Below are 13096 nucleotides of genomic sequence, written 5' to 3'. Positions count from 1 at the left end.
AGAACGCCGGGGTGCAGCGCCACGGGCCGCCGGAGCAGGACGGGGGGGGCTTTGCTGGGTGCGCGTGTGTGGGTCGGACACGTTCCCGTTTTTCTGGGGACTCCTGGAGGGGCTTCTGCCGTCTGTAGTTCTGTCTGGTGGCCGCATCCTGAAACGAGGCCGATCCCTGACTTGTGTCCCCTTTGCTTTCACAGAAGTTGCTCCCTTCCCTCTTGACCTCTCTCGAGGACATCTTTACCCACTGGGAGAAGTAAGTTGAAGAAGGAAATGACTATCAAATAGATTCCAGACTGTGTTAACAACCAGGCTGCATGGCACGTGTGATCTTTATTTGCTGGAATTTCCCGTTGTCAGAGTATTTGATGATAACTGTGCTGAGCAGACTTTCCTCCTAGCCTCTGGTTTCAGACTGATTCGTTTCACATGTTAAAATATGACTTTGATTTAAAATTTCCTGAGCTGGGAGATAAGTTATTACTCTAGCTTTGAGAACCTGAGGCTGTTCTGGCCTGTTGGGGTTAATACTGGAATACTGTGGGGCTCAGAGTCACACTTTACTAGCAAAAAATTTTTTTCCCCAGTTCTGTTTCACTTTCTTTTTAAGGCCATGTGCTTCACAGGCATATTGACCCAAATGCAGAGAATCTGAGCAGATGCTGAAATGCCAAGGTTTCTGACTCGGAGGAATTCTCTTGGTTTCAGCCTGTCCTTTCAAGCCCCCTTACATGTTTAGCCCAAAGCCTTCACGCGTAGTTACTCCATGGAGTACCCCATGTGGCGGTCTGCAGCGTGGAGCTCTCCCGTCTGTGGGGTGTGATGGCGTTTGCACCCACCCTGCGCACCGCTCGCTTTGGTTTGATGCTGGAGTGCAGCGCTGCAGGGAGGCCTGGTGGCAGCCATGGGGACGGGTTATCGGGGAATCAGTGGAGCTGGATTTCTGTTCCAGCATGAGGAGAGCTGGAGTGAAGATGCTCCTCAGCGTGGCCATGCCAGCAGCCTCGGGAAGTAGGTGTTTGCTTCAAAGGCATCTGTTGATAGAACACCTCGTGCATTGGTGCTACCCCAGATCTTGCTCTTCTATCTCAATGATTTTCTTACTTGGGCAGGAGAAAGACTGGATCTAGATGAGGGTGTAGCAGTGTAGAAACAGGCTTGCAGTTCCTCCCTCTAACAATTTATTGTGCTCTTGGGTATTGACGGTGGCCTTTCTCTGCGCTAGTTATCCTGGGTGCCACAGCAAACCCTCCTTTTTAAAGTTTGGGGGGTGACAGGGCACTCGCATCATGTTTAATTCCTTTTTCTCTAGTGTCACCCTCATGTTGTGGTCCCACCCCACAAGTACACCTTTTATTCCTGCCCCCCTGAGGTATGCCTGGTTTGGAGCCAGTACTGACCCCTAGTTTTGTCTGGCTGGAGTGCTCTCGTGTGGGTGAGCTGTGGTTCTCATATCTTGTCGCTTCATGGGCTTTTGACCTGACAGTGCCTTTCCTCTTACTGTGCTGTGGCTCTTGCCCATCTCACTGAGGCCTTCCTTGGTGCTCTCTTTCAGAAACTCTTTCACAGTGAACTTAACAACTGAGATTTTCAGTGACTTAAGAGTGGCCTCCCTGCAGGGCTACGTTTAGCCTTGGAGGGGGTGGAAGGGTGCCCAGGTGCAGCAGGAAGCCAGACCAGCTAAGCCCCAGGAGCAGCTAGCATGCTGCAGCCCTCAAATTCTCACGGCAGTCTCTGCTGTGCCGTCAGCTGCCACTGAACCAGGAAGGCACTGGAATATCATAGCTGCCTGTGTGTCTTGCCCTATTCATTTAATAAAAGGATTATTAAAGTAGTTAACAGGACTTTGCAGCAGAAAATGTGCCTTTGGCTTAGCTTGCTTGCAAACAGCTTGCTGTTACAGCTGTGCTGCTGGTGGGGGTTAGCCCCAGCCAGCAACTAAGTACCACCCAGCCGCTCGCCTACCATCCCCCTTCCCCTCCAGCGGGGGAGGAGAAGCGAAGGAAAAGACAAGAAAACTCATGGGCTGAGATAAGAACAGTTTAATAATTTATTATAAATAATAGTGATACTAATAGTAACATTTAATGAAAATACTACTAATAATATGTAATAAAAATAATGGAAAATGCAACAAATTATACAATTGCTCACCAGTTACTGACCAACACCCAGCCAGGTCCTGAGTAGCAAGAGTCAGAGAGCCCGAGAGTGATGGCAGCAGAGCCTGAGCCAGAGAGCGACCACGGAAAAAGCCCAGCTAAGGACAATGTCCCCCAGCCTGTCTGCTGAGCAGGAGGTGCTGTGGAATGTAACACCCTTTGGTCAGTTTGGGTTAGCTGTCTGGGCTGTGTCCCCTCCTGGCTGCTTGTAGCGAGAAGGTTGGGAACACAGGGGCAGTATCAGAAGCTGAAAAAGTCCTTGAATTGGTACAAACGTTCCTTGGCACTGACTGAAAACACCAGTGTTATCAGTGCTCTTCCCATGGCAAACCTACAAGAGCCTCATCCCGCTGCTGTGAAGAAAAGTAACTGTCTTGACTAAAACCAGCACAGCTACTAAAACACTTAATAGTAAGCATGATCTTTATTGGCCAAATTGTTAACCTAATCTTATTTTAAATCACATGAATAAAATAAGCTAGACTGGTGAAAAAGTGAGGGGTTTTGCCTCTGATAACTGTGTGTTTCAGGGCTTAGAAGTATCGCATGTGTGCATCACACGGATGTGTGCCCAGCCAACGTTAGCCTTGTAATAAGGCAAGTATGCTACCTGTGTTGTCGTTGGAAATTAGAGATGACTTTAGCCACATCATCTGTTCTGGTACAGGCACGAGTTGGAGCCTGGAGGCATCCTTCTCCAGCTTGATGTTTTAACCCTATTGAACCACTTAAGCATTTAATGCTCATCTGTGACCTCTTCCTCCCCTTCTTTCAACACATCTTCTGTAGGCCCAGCCACTGCCTTTCTTAAATCTCTCTGCAACCTGACTCTTTTGTCCTTTTGGCCTGTGAGCCCGAGTTCAGGTGGCTTTTGCAGCATTTAGAGGCACATCTCCTGGCCTTGACCTCTTTGAGGATCACTGCCCTAACCCTGGGACTACACTCACTGTCTGGCTCCAGCTGCCTCCTGGAGATGGAGTTGGTTCTGTAGGGTGCCTTTGCACTGTGGTGAGCACCAGCCTGACCATACATGGTTTTACTTTTCTGGTAAAGTGAGGAAGAGCCTGCCTAGAACAGGAAAAAAGGCCACGTTCAGCATCTCCTCTGAGTGTTGCAGGCATGTGTTGCTCTCGGGAGCTGCTGGAGGAGGACTGGAGATGTCTCTTGCGGGTTAGAGAAGTATTTCTCCTACCCCCTTAGGATCTGTAGGGAATGACACTGCATGTCCTTAGGCTGGAGCCTGACCTGAGAGTGGAGGAATAATTGTATTCCAATTTGTTCAAGATAATTCTTTTTCCCTCATTTTAATGCAAATTCTGTTCCCTCAGAACTCCCTCGAATTCCAGGAGAAGGAAGTTGAGTGATGAGGAGACAGCCATTCCTGAAAAGATCAGAGTTCCTGATCCTGTGAGCAGCTCTGAGAGCTCAGAGAAAGAAGAGGATGAGAAGGAGAAGGCGAAAGCTGCAAATGGTAGGAGCCTTTCCTCTCCCTGGCTTTGACAAAGTAGGACTGGAGGCTTGTGTAGGAGCAACCCGACTTGCTTGGCTCGAGAAAATGCTTGTAAAGTGATGGCTATTCCCATGTGCTCTTAGAAAAATGGGACAGCTAACTTAGCACACCCTTCTCTTGGAGTTTCTGAGGAGCACAGATGTCTGCTGAAGCTGGAAAAAAATCTGTTCGGATTTGCTGGGGAGGGATGGGTGTTGTCGCTTGGATGAAGCCTCGGGAACCTAATGCTGTGTGCTGTGCAGCACCTTCCAGTGCGTCCTGCGTGTCTGTTGGGCCAGCAAAGGCAGGCCTGTCTCATGGATGAGGGAAGGACTTGCTAGTTGGCCTGGAAAACCAGTGCCCTGTCTGAGGTGGGGATAGATCCCTGGCGCAGCTGACGCGGGAGGCATTGGCTTGCACGGTCTAACAAAAAGCCACGTGTCTGATATGTTTTGGCTCAGTGTCACCTGCTGTAGACCAGCTCTTGGAAACATGCAGGTCGTAGTGGTGAGGAGAAGGATGGGGTGGAGGAGCAAAGCACTTTCCTGTCACAGGGACAGGTGTGAAGAAAGGACCCTGCCCTTCCTGCGGACCTGAGTCCATCTTGATGCGAGAGGCTCTCGCGTGATTTCTCTGTCTCGTCTCCTGTGCAGCAGCCAGCCTTTCCCTGGCCACAAACTCAGGAGTGAATGTAGAAAGCAGTGAAGATGATGACTCTTCATCAGAAGAGGAGACAGCAGCTGGAAAAAGTACAGTTACGGTAAGGCAGTACTTCTCTTGGCTTCGAAGGCTGGTGCTGTGAGGCCAAGACTGCCCCAGCATGTGTAGAATTGTGAGCAGGGCTGGGATTCATATTTAAATTACCCTCTTTTGCTGCCATAAGCCACCTCTCAGATATCTGTCCCCGTAGTGCCTCCTTAAAGAGGCTTGCCCAGCTGCCAGATTGCTGTTTAAGGTGTGTTGTGTCCAATTTAGCCCCTCATCTGTCTCTAGGCTTCTAACTGCTTTTCTTTCCTGCAGGTGACACCGGCTGGGGCAGGTGGCAAAGCTGCCAACTCCCTGCACTCTCCGAAAAAGCCCGCTGCCCCAGCAGGCAAAGCAGCGGGGCTCTCAGCTGCCAACAGAACTGCAGGCTCCAACAAGCAGCCGCCCACTACGACGGCTGTGCCTGCAGCTCCAGCCAAGGCCGGACAGAAACCGCCTGGGCCTGGGAAACCCGGACATGGCGCCACAGCTGCGGCCAAAGTAGGTCAGAGCAAAGCACCGGTAACGACCAAAACACCAGTAACGACCAAAGCACCGGTAACGATCAAAGCACCAGAAAGCTCCAGCAGCAGCAGCAGCTCCTCATCAGAGAGCGAGGAGGAAGAGGAGACGCCGAGTGCGAAGGCCCCAGCCCCCAAAGCGGGTAAGGAGCCTGCAGCGTGTGGTAGGTGCATGTGTGTTCCAGCTTTGCTGCGAGTCACGTCTGAGCCGTGCCTTCAGCACGTTCCTTTCAGCTCCCTTGCTGGAAAGCTCGGAGCGATGCTTGTTCCTCAGTGAGGCTGCGAGAATACTGCAAAGCAGCCAGCTCCAGAGCTCTGTGGGATGAATCCAGCGTGCTTGCTCCCATTTCAAGCGGCGGATTCTGTGCTAAGATGCCTGTCTGGCAGCACCCAGCGCTACGGAGTTGGAGATGACAGCACAGGGTGTGTGGAGGAGACGCAGCACTAGTACTGTAGGTGCTTTCAGCTTTTTGGAAAGGCACTGCAGCGTCTTCTCTGTGTTCCCAATTGCAGAGTGATTGGGTTTGCATTTTGAGGTCTTTTGGGAAATCTCTTACTGCTTTGAAGTGTGTGTGTTGGGGCGGGGGATGAGGAACAGATCGTAGAGGGTCTGAAAATGGTCCCTCTCTTGGTGCTTTTCTAGAGGAGGCTCAGCAGGGGGCTGAGTGTGGCCAGACAGCTCCCCGAAGGGTCAGAGGGTGGCCAGGAAGGGTTTCTCATCTCTGCTCACACTTGGGGGAGCAGTGTTCGTGGCCCAACGCTTGTCTGGAGAAGCGGTTCCCAGCAGGCCACTGATGCTTTCAGCAGGGCTAGGCCCTCATCCCTGCAAGACCCCTTTAGCCCTCGCTGCATCTCGTTTTATTTCCCTGACTTCAGAAGCTGAAGTAGCACCAGGCTCTGGGAGCTTGGGGCAGGCAGCAGCTGTGACATCTCCTTGTTTGTGTTTCAGAGCCGAAGCAGGCAGCTGGGGCTGCTGAGAGCAGCAGTGAGGAGTCAAGTGATGAGACGTCCTCTGAGGAGGAGCTTGCAGCTCCAGCGGGCCAGGTAACCTCCGACCCAGGGTCCTTCCCTCTAGGAAATGACTATCAAAGGAAAGAGGAAATGCTGCAGTGCTGTAGTCTGACAGCACCCCCTTCCCTTGGTGTGTGGGAACCCCAAACCCAAGGCTGCAAAAACATGCTGAGAACCTCACTAACCCTGCCAGCATCAGCCATTCCATCCCAGTTTCTCCGGGTGACTGGAGCTGAGGGAGATCCTTGGATCTGTAGGAGGTGATCTGCATGCAGATCTCTGGGTGTAGTCAGGTGGAGAAAGCAGCTTGCTTCAGATACTGCACAGCCCATGGGTCTGAACAAGCCCATCCTGCTCAAAGCTAGCACCGCAGCCGTCTTTAAAGCAGATTCCACACGGTTACAGCTCTCAGCCAGTTTCTTGTGTGATGTTACCTGGTTCTCCTGTTCCTTTTTGTTCCCCCAGGCAAAACCAGTTGTGAAAACAGTGCAGGTTAATGCAGCACCAGTGAAAAGTGCCCCTGCTACTCCAGTGCCCTCCAGGAACGCAGCAAGGCCAACGGCGGTGGCACCAAACCAGGCCAAACCCGCGTCCACAACGGTTCCTGGGGCTGCAAAGCCCGATGACTCGTCAGAGAGCAGCGACTCGTCAGACAGCGAAGATGAGGCACCTCCATCGGTACCCCCGGTGCGTCTGTCCGAGGCTCTCTCTCCCGGCGTGCTGCTCCAGGGCTGGGCATTGCCATGGAAAGGAAGTCTTGTAAATGCATGTAGTGTGTAGCAAAGTCATGTTGGGGGTGGGAGGAAGGAGTTGTGGGGTGTTTAAGGGCAGTGCAGTGTCTTTGCACTGAGCTTTAATCAAGCTTTGTGCCTTTCGTAAAAGAATCCATCAGTCTTGTCCAGCACGTCAGTCTCCTTGGCACTCAAGTGACCTCAGCTCCTGCTCCACTGTCGCTGTAAACCCACCCCTGGCCTAAAAGAAAATAATAAAGAATTAATTAAGGTGAAGCTCTCATCAGCGTTAATGCTTCACAGCTCCTTAGCCACTGTATAAATAAAAAAAAACCCCAGCAATTCTTTTGCCACCTGAAGAGGCAAATTGTCACGGTTGAATTTGCCTCTTGGCTGTAAACTGCAATAGGTGGTGTCTGATTTGTCAAACCGTAGCGCAGCTTAGCTTCCCTGCTGTGGGGAGTGCAGAGCTGTACCTCGCTGGAGGGGACTGGCAGTGTCAGCAGGCTGATGAAGGATGTCTGGTCTTGCTTTCTCACCTTGGGAGACTGTCCCCACGCAGCTAGGTGAAAGGCATCTTGTGTTTCCTGACGGTTGCTACTCTCCTTTCAGCATTTGCCTTTCCCAGGGGGCTCTAAAATCTCTTCCCTTGATTATAGTCTGGGCAAACGAATGGTACTGCTGTGGGATTTGCCTTGTTTCACACTGTTCTTTTCTTGCCCAGACAAAGCCACCTCCAAAATCTTCCCAGGCCACCCCATCCCCGGTGAAACCTACACCTGCAGCATCACTCTCTGGCAAAGCAGCTCTGGCAAAACCACTTCCGCTGTCCCAAGGGAAGTCAACCCCAAAACCAGCAGTGCCAAAGCAGGTCAAAAGCACCCCGGGAAGGACTGCTACTCCCACAAAGCCTGCTGAAACTCCAAAGCCAGTGGAGAGCTCTGACTCGTCAGGCAGTGAAGAGGAGGATCTCCCTGTGCCTGTCAGCCAGAAGGTAATGGATAGCGCGTCCGGCTTGGTTCCAAGGGATGGGATGATGGGATACACAAGTCAATGCCCTTAAGTGCTACCACTGGTCTCCTTGAGACACAGAAGCGTGTACTATGTTGTGTCTTGGTACCTCGAAGAAAGATCTTCCTCTCTTTGGAAACAAGCACAGCCTAACTCTTCTCTCTCAGCCGTGCCAGAGAAAGGTAGGGGGTAACCTCTCCGATCCACTCATGCTTTGCCCCTCTGGAGTGGGCCTTGTGTGCTGGGTCACCGATAGCTTGGTCCTGACTCTCTGGGGGTTTGTGTAGCCCTGGACTCGGGTGGCTGAACTCTTAAGGAGGCAAATCGCTTCCGGAGAGCATCCTCGGATGCACGGAGACCTCTGCATTGACTCTGAGCTGCAGGTATCTTTGGAAAAATGCCCTGAAAGCAGCGTTTCAGAGCTGGCAGCTATTATCTGCTGGGAGGAAGGGAAGCTGGGGGCAGAGTCTCACGTGTCCTTGTAAGGAGGCTCTTTGTCAACACGTCCTTTTGCTATTGACAGGCAGGAGCCAGAGAGGCTCTGCATTTTTGTCTTTATAGCCTTGGTCTGCTAAGGTGGGTGGAGGGGGACGCATCTCTAGCAGTTGGTTCTCTGCTGCTCTCTTCCTGTGTGATTATATGTGAAGATTCAGCTCTGGGTGGCAGGAGCAGCTATTCTGATCGCTGTGCTGTGGGGTGTCACCGTGAAACTATTGAGATTCGCCCGTTCTAGCAGGGTTGTAGGTGAAGGACATGCTGGCATCGGAGCCGTTCCCCCCAGAGCTGATTCGGAGCTGGCAGCAGAAGGTAGCCGTCTTGCCAAGAGCTTCTTAACTACTTCAACATCTTCCCTCGTGAAAACTGGCGATCACCCCTCAGCAGTCAGCGAGGAAGAGATTGTCATCCAGGGAGCTCTATTTTTGCCAAACAGGCTGTTTCTTCCCGTGTTCCTAGCCTACAGGCAGAGACCACGAGTGAAGCCTGAAGATAAACCATTAGGCTTAGCTGTGTCCACAGTCCTGTCCTCCCAGTCAAACTCTTCTTAGCTCATCCCCACCATCTGCTACTTGGGCATATGCTAACCACTGACTTACTGTATCCTGCAACTTCCTCTGGCTTCTGTGCAAGATCCAAACAGATACAGAGCGTTGGAAGCTGCTTCATCTTTCCCTGTGGGGGTGGATTAGCACAATTAAAATGAACATCATGCCTAAATTGAACTGCTTAATTGGTATGTTTACCCCTGAAGACTCAGGAATATTTAGTCAGAGAAGTTGACAAGGTGTTTGCATATTTTGGGGGAGGAAAGGACGATGGTGGGGGACAGTCTGGATTGACCTTAAAGATGCTGTGAGCTGCCTTTTGGTTTTGAACTGTTAATTCTGCTCTGCTTCCTCCTTCGTGGGTGTTGTGCGTCCAAGGTAGCACTCAGCCCCTCCGTGGACAGCCTTGCGTTCCCACTTACCAGCACCAGGTCGGAGATGCACATGGTAGAAGTTGTGCCTGCAAGGTTTTATCTTGGGCCACAGGTCCTGTGGGGAGAGGCCAGATCTCCCAAGAGATGGTCTCTGTCCCTGCTCCCTGGCAGGGGACAGCGGTACCTTTGTTGTGTTGTGACGCAGCCGAGGTGCCAGTGCTGAGTCGCGATGGAGCGTGGTGGTTACGGTGCCCTCGGTGCACGTGGCTCGGCGTCGTTTCCCCCTCGTGTCACGCAGCGCCGTGTGATGCAAACAGGCCCAGCGGCCTGGCAGATGGGTTGTGCAGGAGCTGAGTCATCACGCTTGTACGGCTTTGGGGGCTGGAGAGGGAGCAGGAAAAATTATTTCCTCTTGAATTATTTTCCTCGTCTCCGAGTTACTTGAGTACCTGTGAGTCTTAAGTTGTCAGAGTCTCCCTGCCTGGGTGTAAGTCAGCCACGCTGATGGCCTCATCCTGCCTGGGGCCATGCTCTCAGCCGTCTGGCAGTGACAGGAGATGGATGGAGGGACCTTGGCCTACTCCCAGGAAGATCTGAGGAGTTTCAAGGCTGTGTTGTAGTTTCTCTGTGGATACTGCTAATTTGTTCTTTGTCAGGATAGCTCTGTAGCTGTGGATGCCCCATCCCTGGAAGTGTCCAAGACTAGGCTGGATGAGGCTTGGAGCAACCTAGTCTAGTGGAAGGTGTCCCTGCCCGTGGCAGGGGGTGGGACTGGGAGGGCTTTAATGTCCTTTCCAACCCAAACCATTCTGTGATTCTGTACAGCAGCTCTTTCCCACTCCCTCGCTGAGTTAGGAAACGAAGCAGCCCTTGTGCGTTCGAGGGGAGGGAGAAACCGGTCCCGTTGCTCTGAAGGTCTTAAAAGTGAGCGAGCGGGGTCCGGTCGTGGTAGGTTGTCTCCTTGGGCAGCAGTGCTTGGGACAAGAGAGAGAGGAGCCAGCGCCGTCAAGTAGAGCGTGTGAATTCTTGTGTCTGCTTCAAGTAGTTCTTTCTCTTCAGCATCGCAAATCTGGCCTCTCTCCTGGAGATAGTGACTCACTGGTACCACAACAAAACAGACCAGTGAGGTTTGCACTCCCCCCCTCCCCGAGCGCTTGTGGAGGTTTCTGTTTCTCTAAGCAGAGTCAAAATGTGCTTGGCTTGTTCCGAGAGCTGTTCCGTAATGGGATAAACATGCAGATGCTGTTGTCTGTTTGGTGTTTGGCTTGGAGCTGATAAACACTGGCCCGGTGGCAGCCCTCGGTGGGGCTGTGCCAGGAAGCACGGTGAGATCCATCCTCCCGGCTTGCCCTTCAGCTGGGGCGCTCGGCTGCTGGCCAGGAGCAGCCCAGGTGAGCCGGCGCTGCTGAAGTCCTCCCAGTCCTCCGCTGCAGGTTGAGAGAAGGCAGGGCTGGGAAAGCGGGGCAGCAGGGGCTAGGAGTCGTCTCGCGGGAGGCCTGCAGACAGGGCGCAGGAGCTGCCGTCACGTGCAGGTTGGCTGGGGTCTGCCCGCCTGGGCAGGCGTGATGTGCTCTCTGCAGAGCAGCCCGGAGATGAGCGATGAGTGGAGTAAACTGAGTGGGCGCAGAGCACTGCGAGCGTAGAGAATATTCTGCGGGTGGGGAAGTTAGTAGATCTCGCAGCAAGTGCTCCCTCTGCTACTGCTAGCCTTCAGCAGTGCGGGAGGGGTGTCCGCAGCCCTCAGCCCAAGCCGGGAGAGGGGCCAGGACGAGAAGTCTCACCTGGCAGTCGCATATCTGGTGCTGTGCTGATGCACTAGTTGCTTGGGACAGTAGCTCCTGGCCTGTCCTGGCACGTGGAAGTGTGACAGGTGCTGTAGAAAGGCACAGCCCACGTGAGTTGCTGGGTTTTTTTATTTGTCTGGAGATTACTAAATTCTGAGCCCTGTTGGCAGTTCAGTTTCCAAGGTGTTTAATCACATCTTGTGTCCCGGTCTGTCTCTGCCTGCCCTCTGTGTTCCCAAACGCTTCTGTCAGCCCCATGGGTACGCTGAGCTCTCTGGCAGCTCTAGGATGTAGCTGCTGTGATGCTGCTTCTGAATCCTGCAGGTGTTTTGGCACAAGGCCTCCCAGCTCCCACCGATCCCCCAAGCTGAGGGGAGGTCGTGCTTGAACGTCAGGCTTCTTTGGAACAGGGGTCTCGGGGCACGGTGCTTCTCCTCCCCTCTGGCTCCTGTCCAGCCAGTGTCTTGGCATCAGTCAGGAATGGCTGTTCCGAGGTCACGAGTGCTTGTAGCCCTGCATGCTCGTGTAGTAAAACACGCACGGGCGTCCTGTCAGAAGCGTGTTGCTAAATGTGGCAGTATGTGTCTCCAGCAGCTCGCTCCAGGCAGTAACTGAAGCCCCTTCCAATCTTGACAGGCCAAGGACGGAGTGAGTGTGATTAACAGCTGTGTTAGGGGAAAACAAAACCTAGCATCAGCTGAAACTGCACTTCAACTCCCAAGCAACACCTGGACTAACACCACATCTCTGGGCCTGTGTTTCTTTTTTGTTAAGAGGTTAACAGAACAGCCTGGGCCTGTTCCCAACCTGAGCCAGGCTGCTAAAGCTGCGTTGCCTGAAAAAGCAGTGGGAAGCACCTTGAAAAGCCAGGCTTCAGAAAGCGGGAGCAGTGACTCGTCTGACAGTGAAGAGGAGCCTGCTGTGACACAGACACAGCCTCCACAAGCTGGTAAGTCTGCTGGTAGTGGCCTGGATCCCTCACCTGCATCCTCATGGGTTTCCTTCTCTCCCCTGTATGTGGAACAGCCCAGCCTATTGTGACAGCTCCAGAGCCATGGAGAGCAACTCATCATGGTGACAATCCCTTATGCTTTTCCTTCAGTGAAAACCAACGCTGTGCCCCAGCCAACAAATGCCAAGAAGGCCCCGGCTCTGACACCAGTGCCGGCCCCACCATCTATGGATAGCAGTGATGATTCCAGCGAGGAGTCGGATTCGGAGGAAGAAATAGTCCCCCCTTCGCAGGTGAGGAGCCGTGACCCGCTGGGTGTGGACACCGTTTAGTGCTCAGGAGGAGGTCTCAGGAGGTCTCAGGACCCACAGGGTGGCAGTTGGGTGTGGTATGAGCGGTGCAGAGAGGAGCCCTCCGTTAGCTGGGTTGGATTTTCTTGGCAGCATCCTTGGTTCTCCCTGACCCCAGCTCTGGATGCACATCTTGGCTGCAGCAAGTGAGCAGTGGAGGGTGTGAATGTTTTCCAGGAAGATGAGTAGACACACGAGCCTGGATGTCCTCTGGGACTCTGTCCCCTTTGCCCGACTCGAGGGAGTTAGGCTGGAAAAGCAGCCAAATCCTTGCAGACAGTCTTTCCAGGAGCTGCATAGCTCCAAGGCAGCCCACCCCTGTTTCATCCTAAACCTCTGGGTGTGGGCTGCGGCTGGAGCTCTCTGCACTCCCCCTCCACAAGCCTTGGGAGGCTGGAAGGATCTGCCCTGAAGTCCTGCTGCCTTTCAGCTGGAGGAGCCAGACCCCTGCCTTGGAGAAGGGAGGTGATCCCTGTATCCATGCAGACAGCGTCACGGAGCCGATCCCAGCTCTCCCCTGAGGCTCTTTGTGTCACCTCCCTTCGTGTCCCCCTGCCAGTCCTGCAGGACCGTGGCTGAGCCCCCTGGAGCTCGAGCTGCCTCCGTGTGACGCCAGACTGGGTGTCTGCACCTCTGCTGCAGCCTGAGCCCACCTGAAGAAGCTTTGACAGAGGAATGCAGCTGCTGTTCCTACTGGAGAGTGGCTTGGCTGGCTCTCCGAGCCCAGGGCTTAGTGGCCAAGTGCACTGCTTGCCTGGCTCGTACGTGTCCCGTTTGGCCAGCGCCCTTGCTGGAGAGGGGGCTTATGTGCCCTCAAGGAAACCCTTCCCCGTGTTGGCCTGGTGCTGTGGCCAGGGAAAGGCTTTCAACCCCCAGCCAGCCCGAGCAGTCCCTGACTGAAGCCCGTTTATAGCGCCGGGCCGGTATAAA

The 13096-nt window shown here is 53.4% G+C and overlaps 1 protein-coding gene across 1 annotated transcript in view; it reads left to right on the top strand.

The window, feature by feature from the left end:
• Window positions 1–194: 194 nt before the first annotated feature.
• The window catches only part of LOC104506035 (nucleolar and coiled-body phosphoprotein 1-like), a gene marked incomplete at both ends in the record, with an annotated part of 17692 nt that continues 4790 nt past the window's right edge, over window positions 195–13096 (top strand). The window contains 9 exons of the mRNA XM_010146838.1: window positions 195–250; window positions 3485–3627; window positions 4299–4405; window positions 4666–5053; window positions 5860–5954; window positions 6387–6608; window positions 7377–7646; window positions 11639–11802; window positions 11953–12109. Coding sequence (XP_010145140.1) covers window positions 195–250; window positions 3485–3627; window positions 4299–4405; window positions 4666–5053; window positions 5860–5954; window positions 6387–6608; window positions 7377–7646; window positions 11639–11802; window positions 11953–12109 — 1602 coding nt within the window. The remainder of the gene's footprint in view (window positions 251–3484; window positions 3628–4298; window positions 4406–4665; window positions 5054–5859; window positions 5955–6386; window positions 6609–7376; window positions 7647–11638; window positions 11803–11952; window positions 12110–13096) is intronic.

This window comes from Eurypyga helias, unplaced genomic scaffold (assembly GCF_000690775.1).
Source record: "Eurypyga helias isolate BGI_N326 unplaced genomic scaffold, ASM69077v1 scaffold25572, whole genome shotgun sequence".
Taxonomy (NCBI): domain Eukaryota; kingdom Metazoa; phylum Chordata; class Aves; order Eurypygiformes; family Eurypygidae; genus Eurypyga; species Eurypyga helias.
This window is presented reverse-complemented; position numbering and strand designations above follow the sequence as displayed.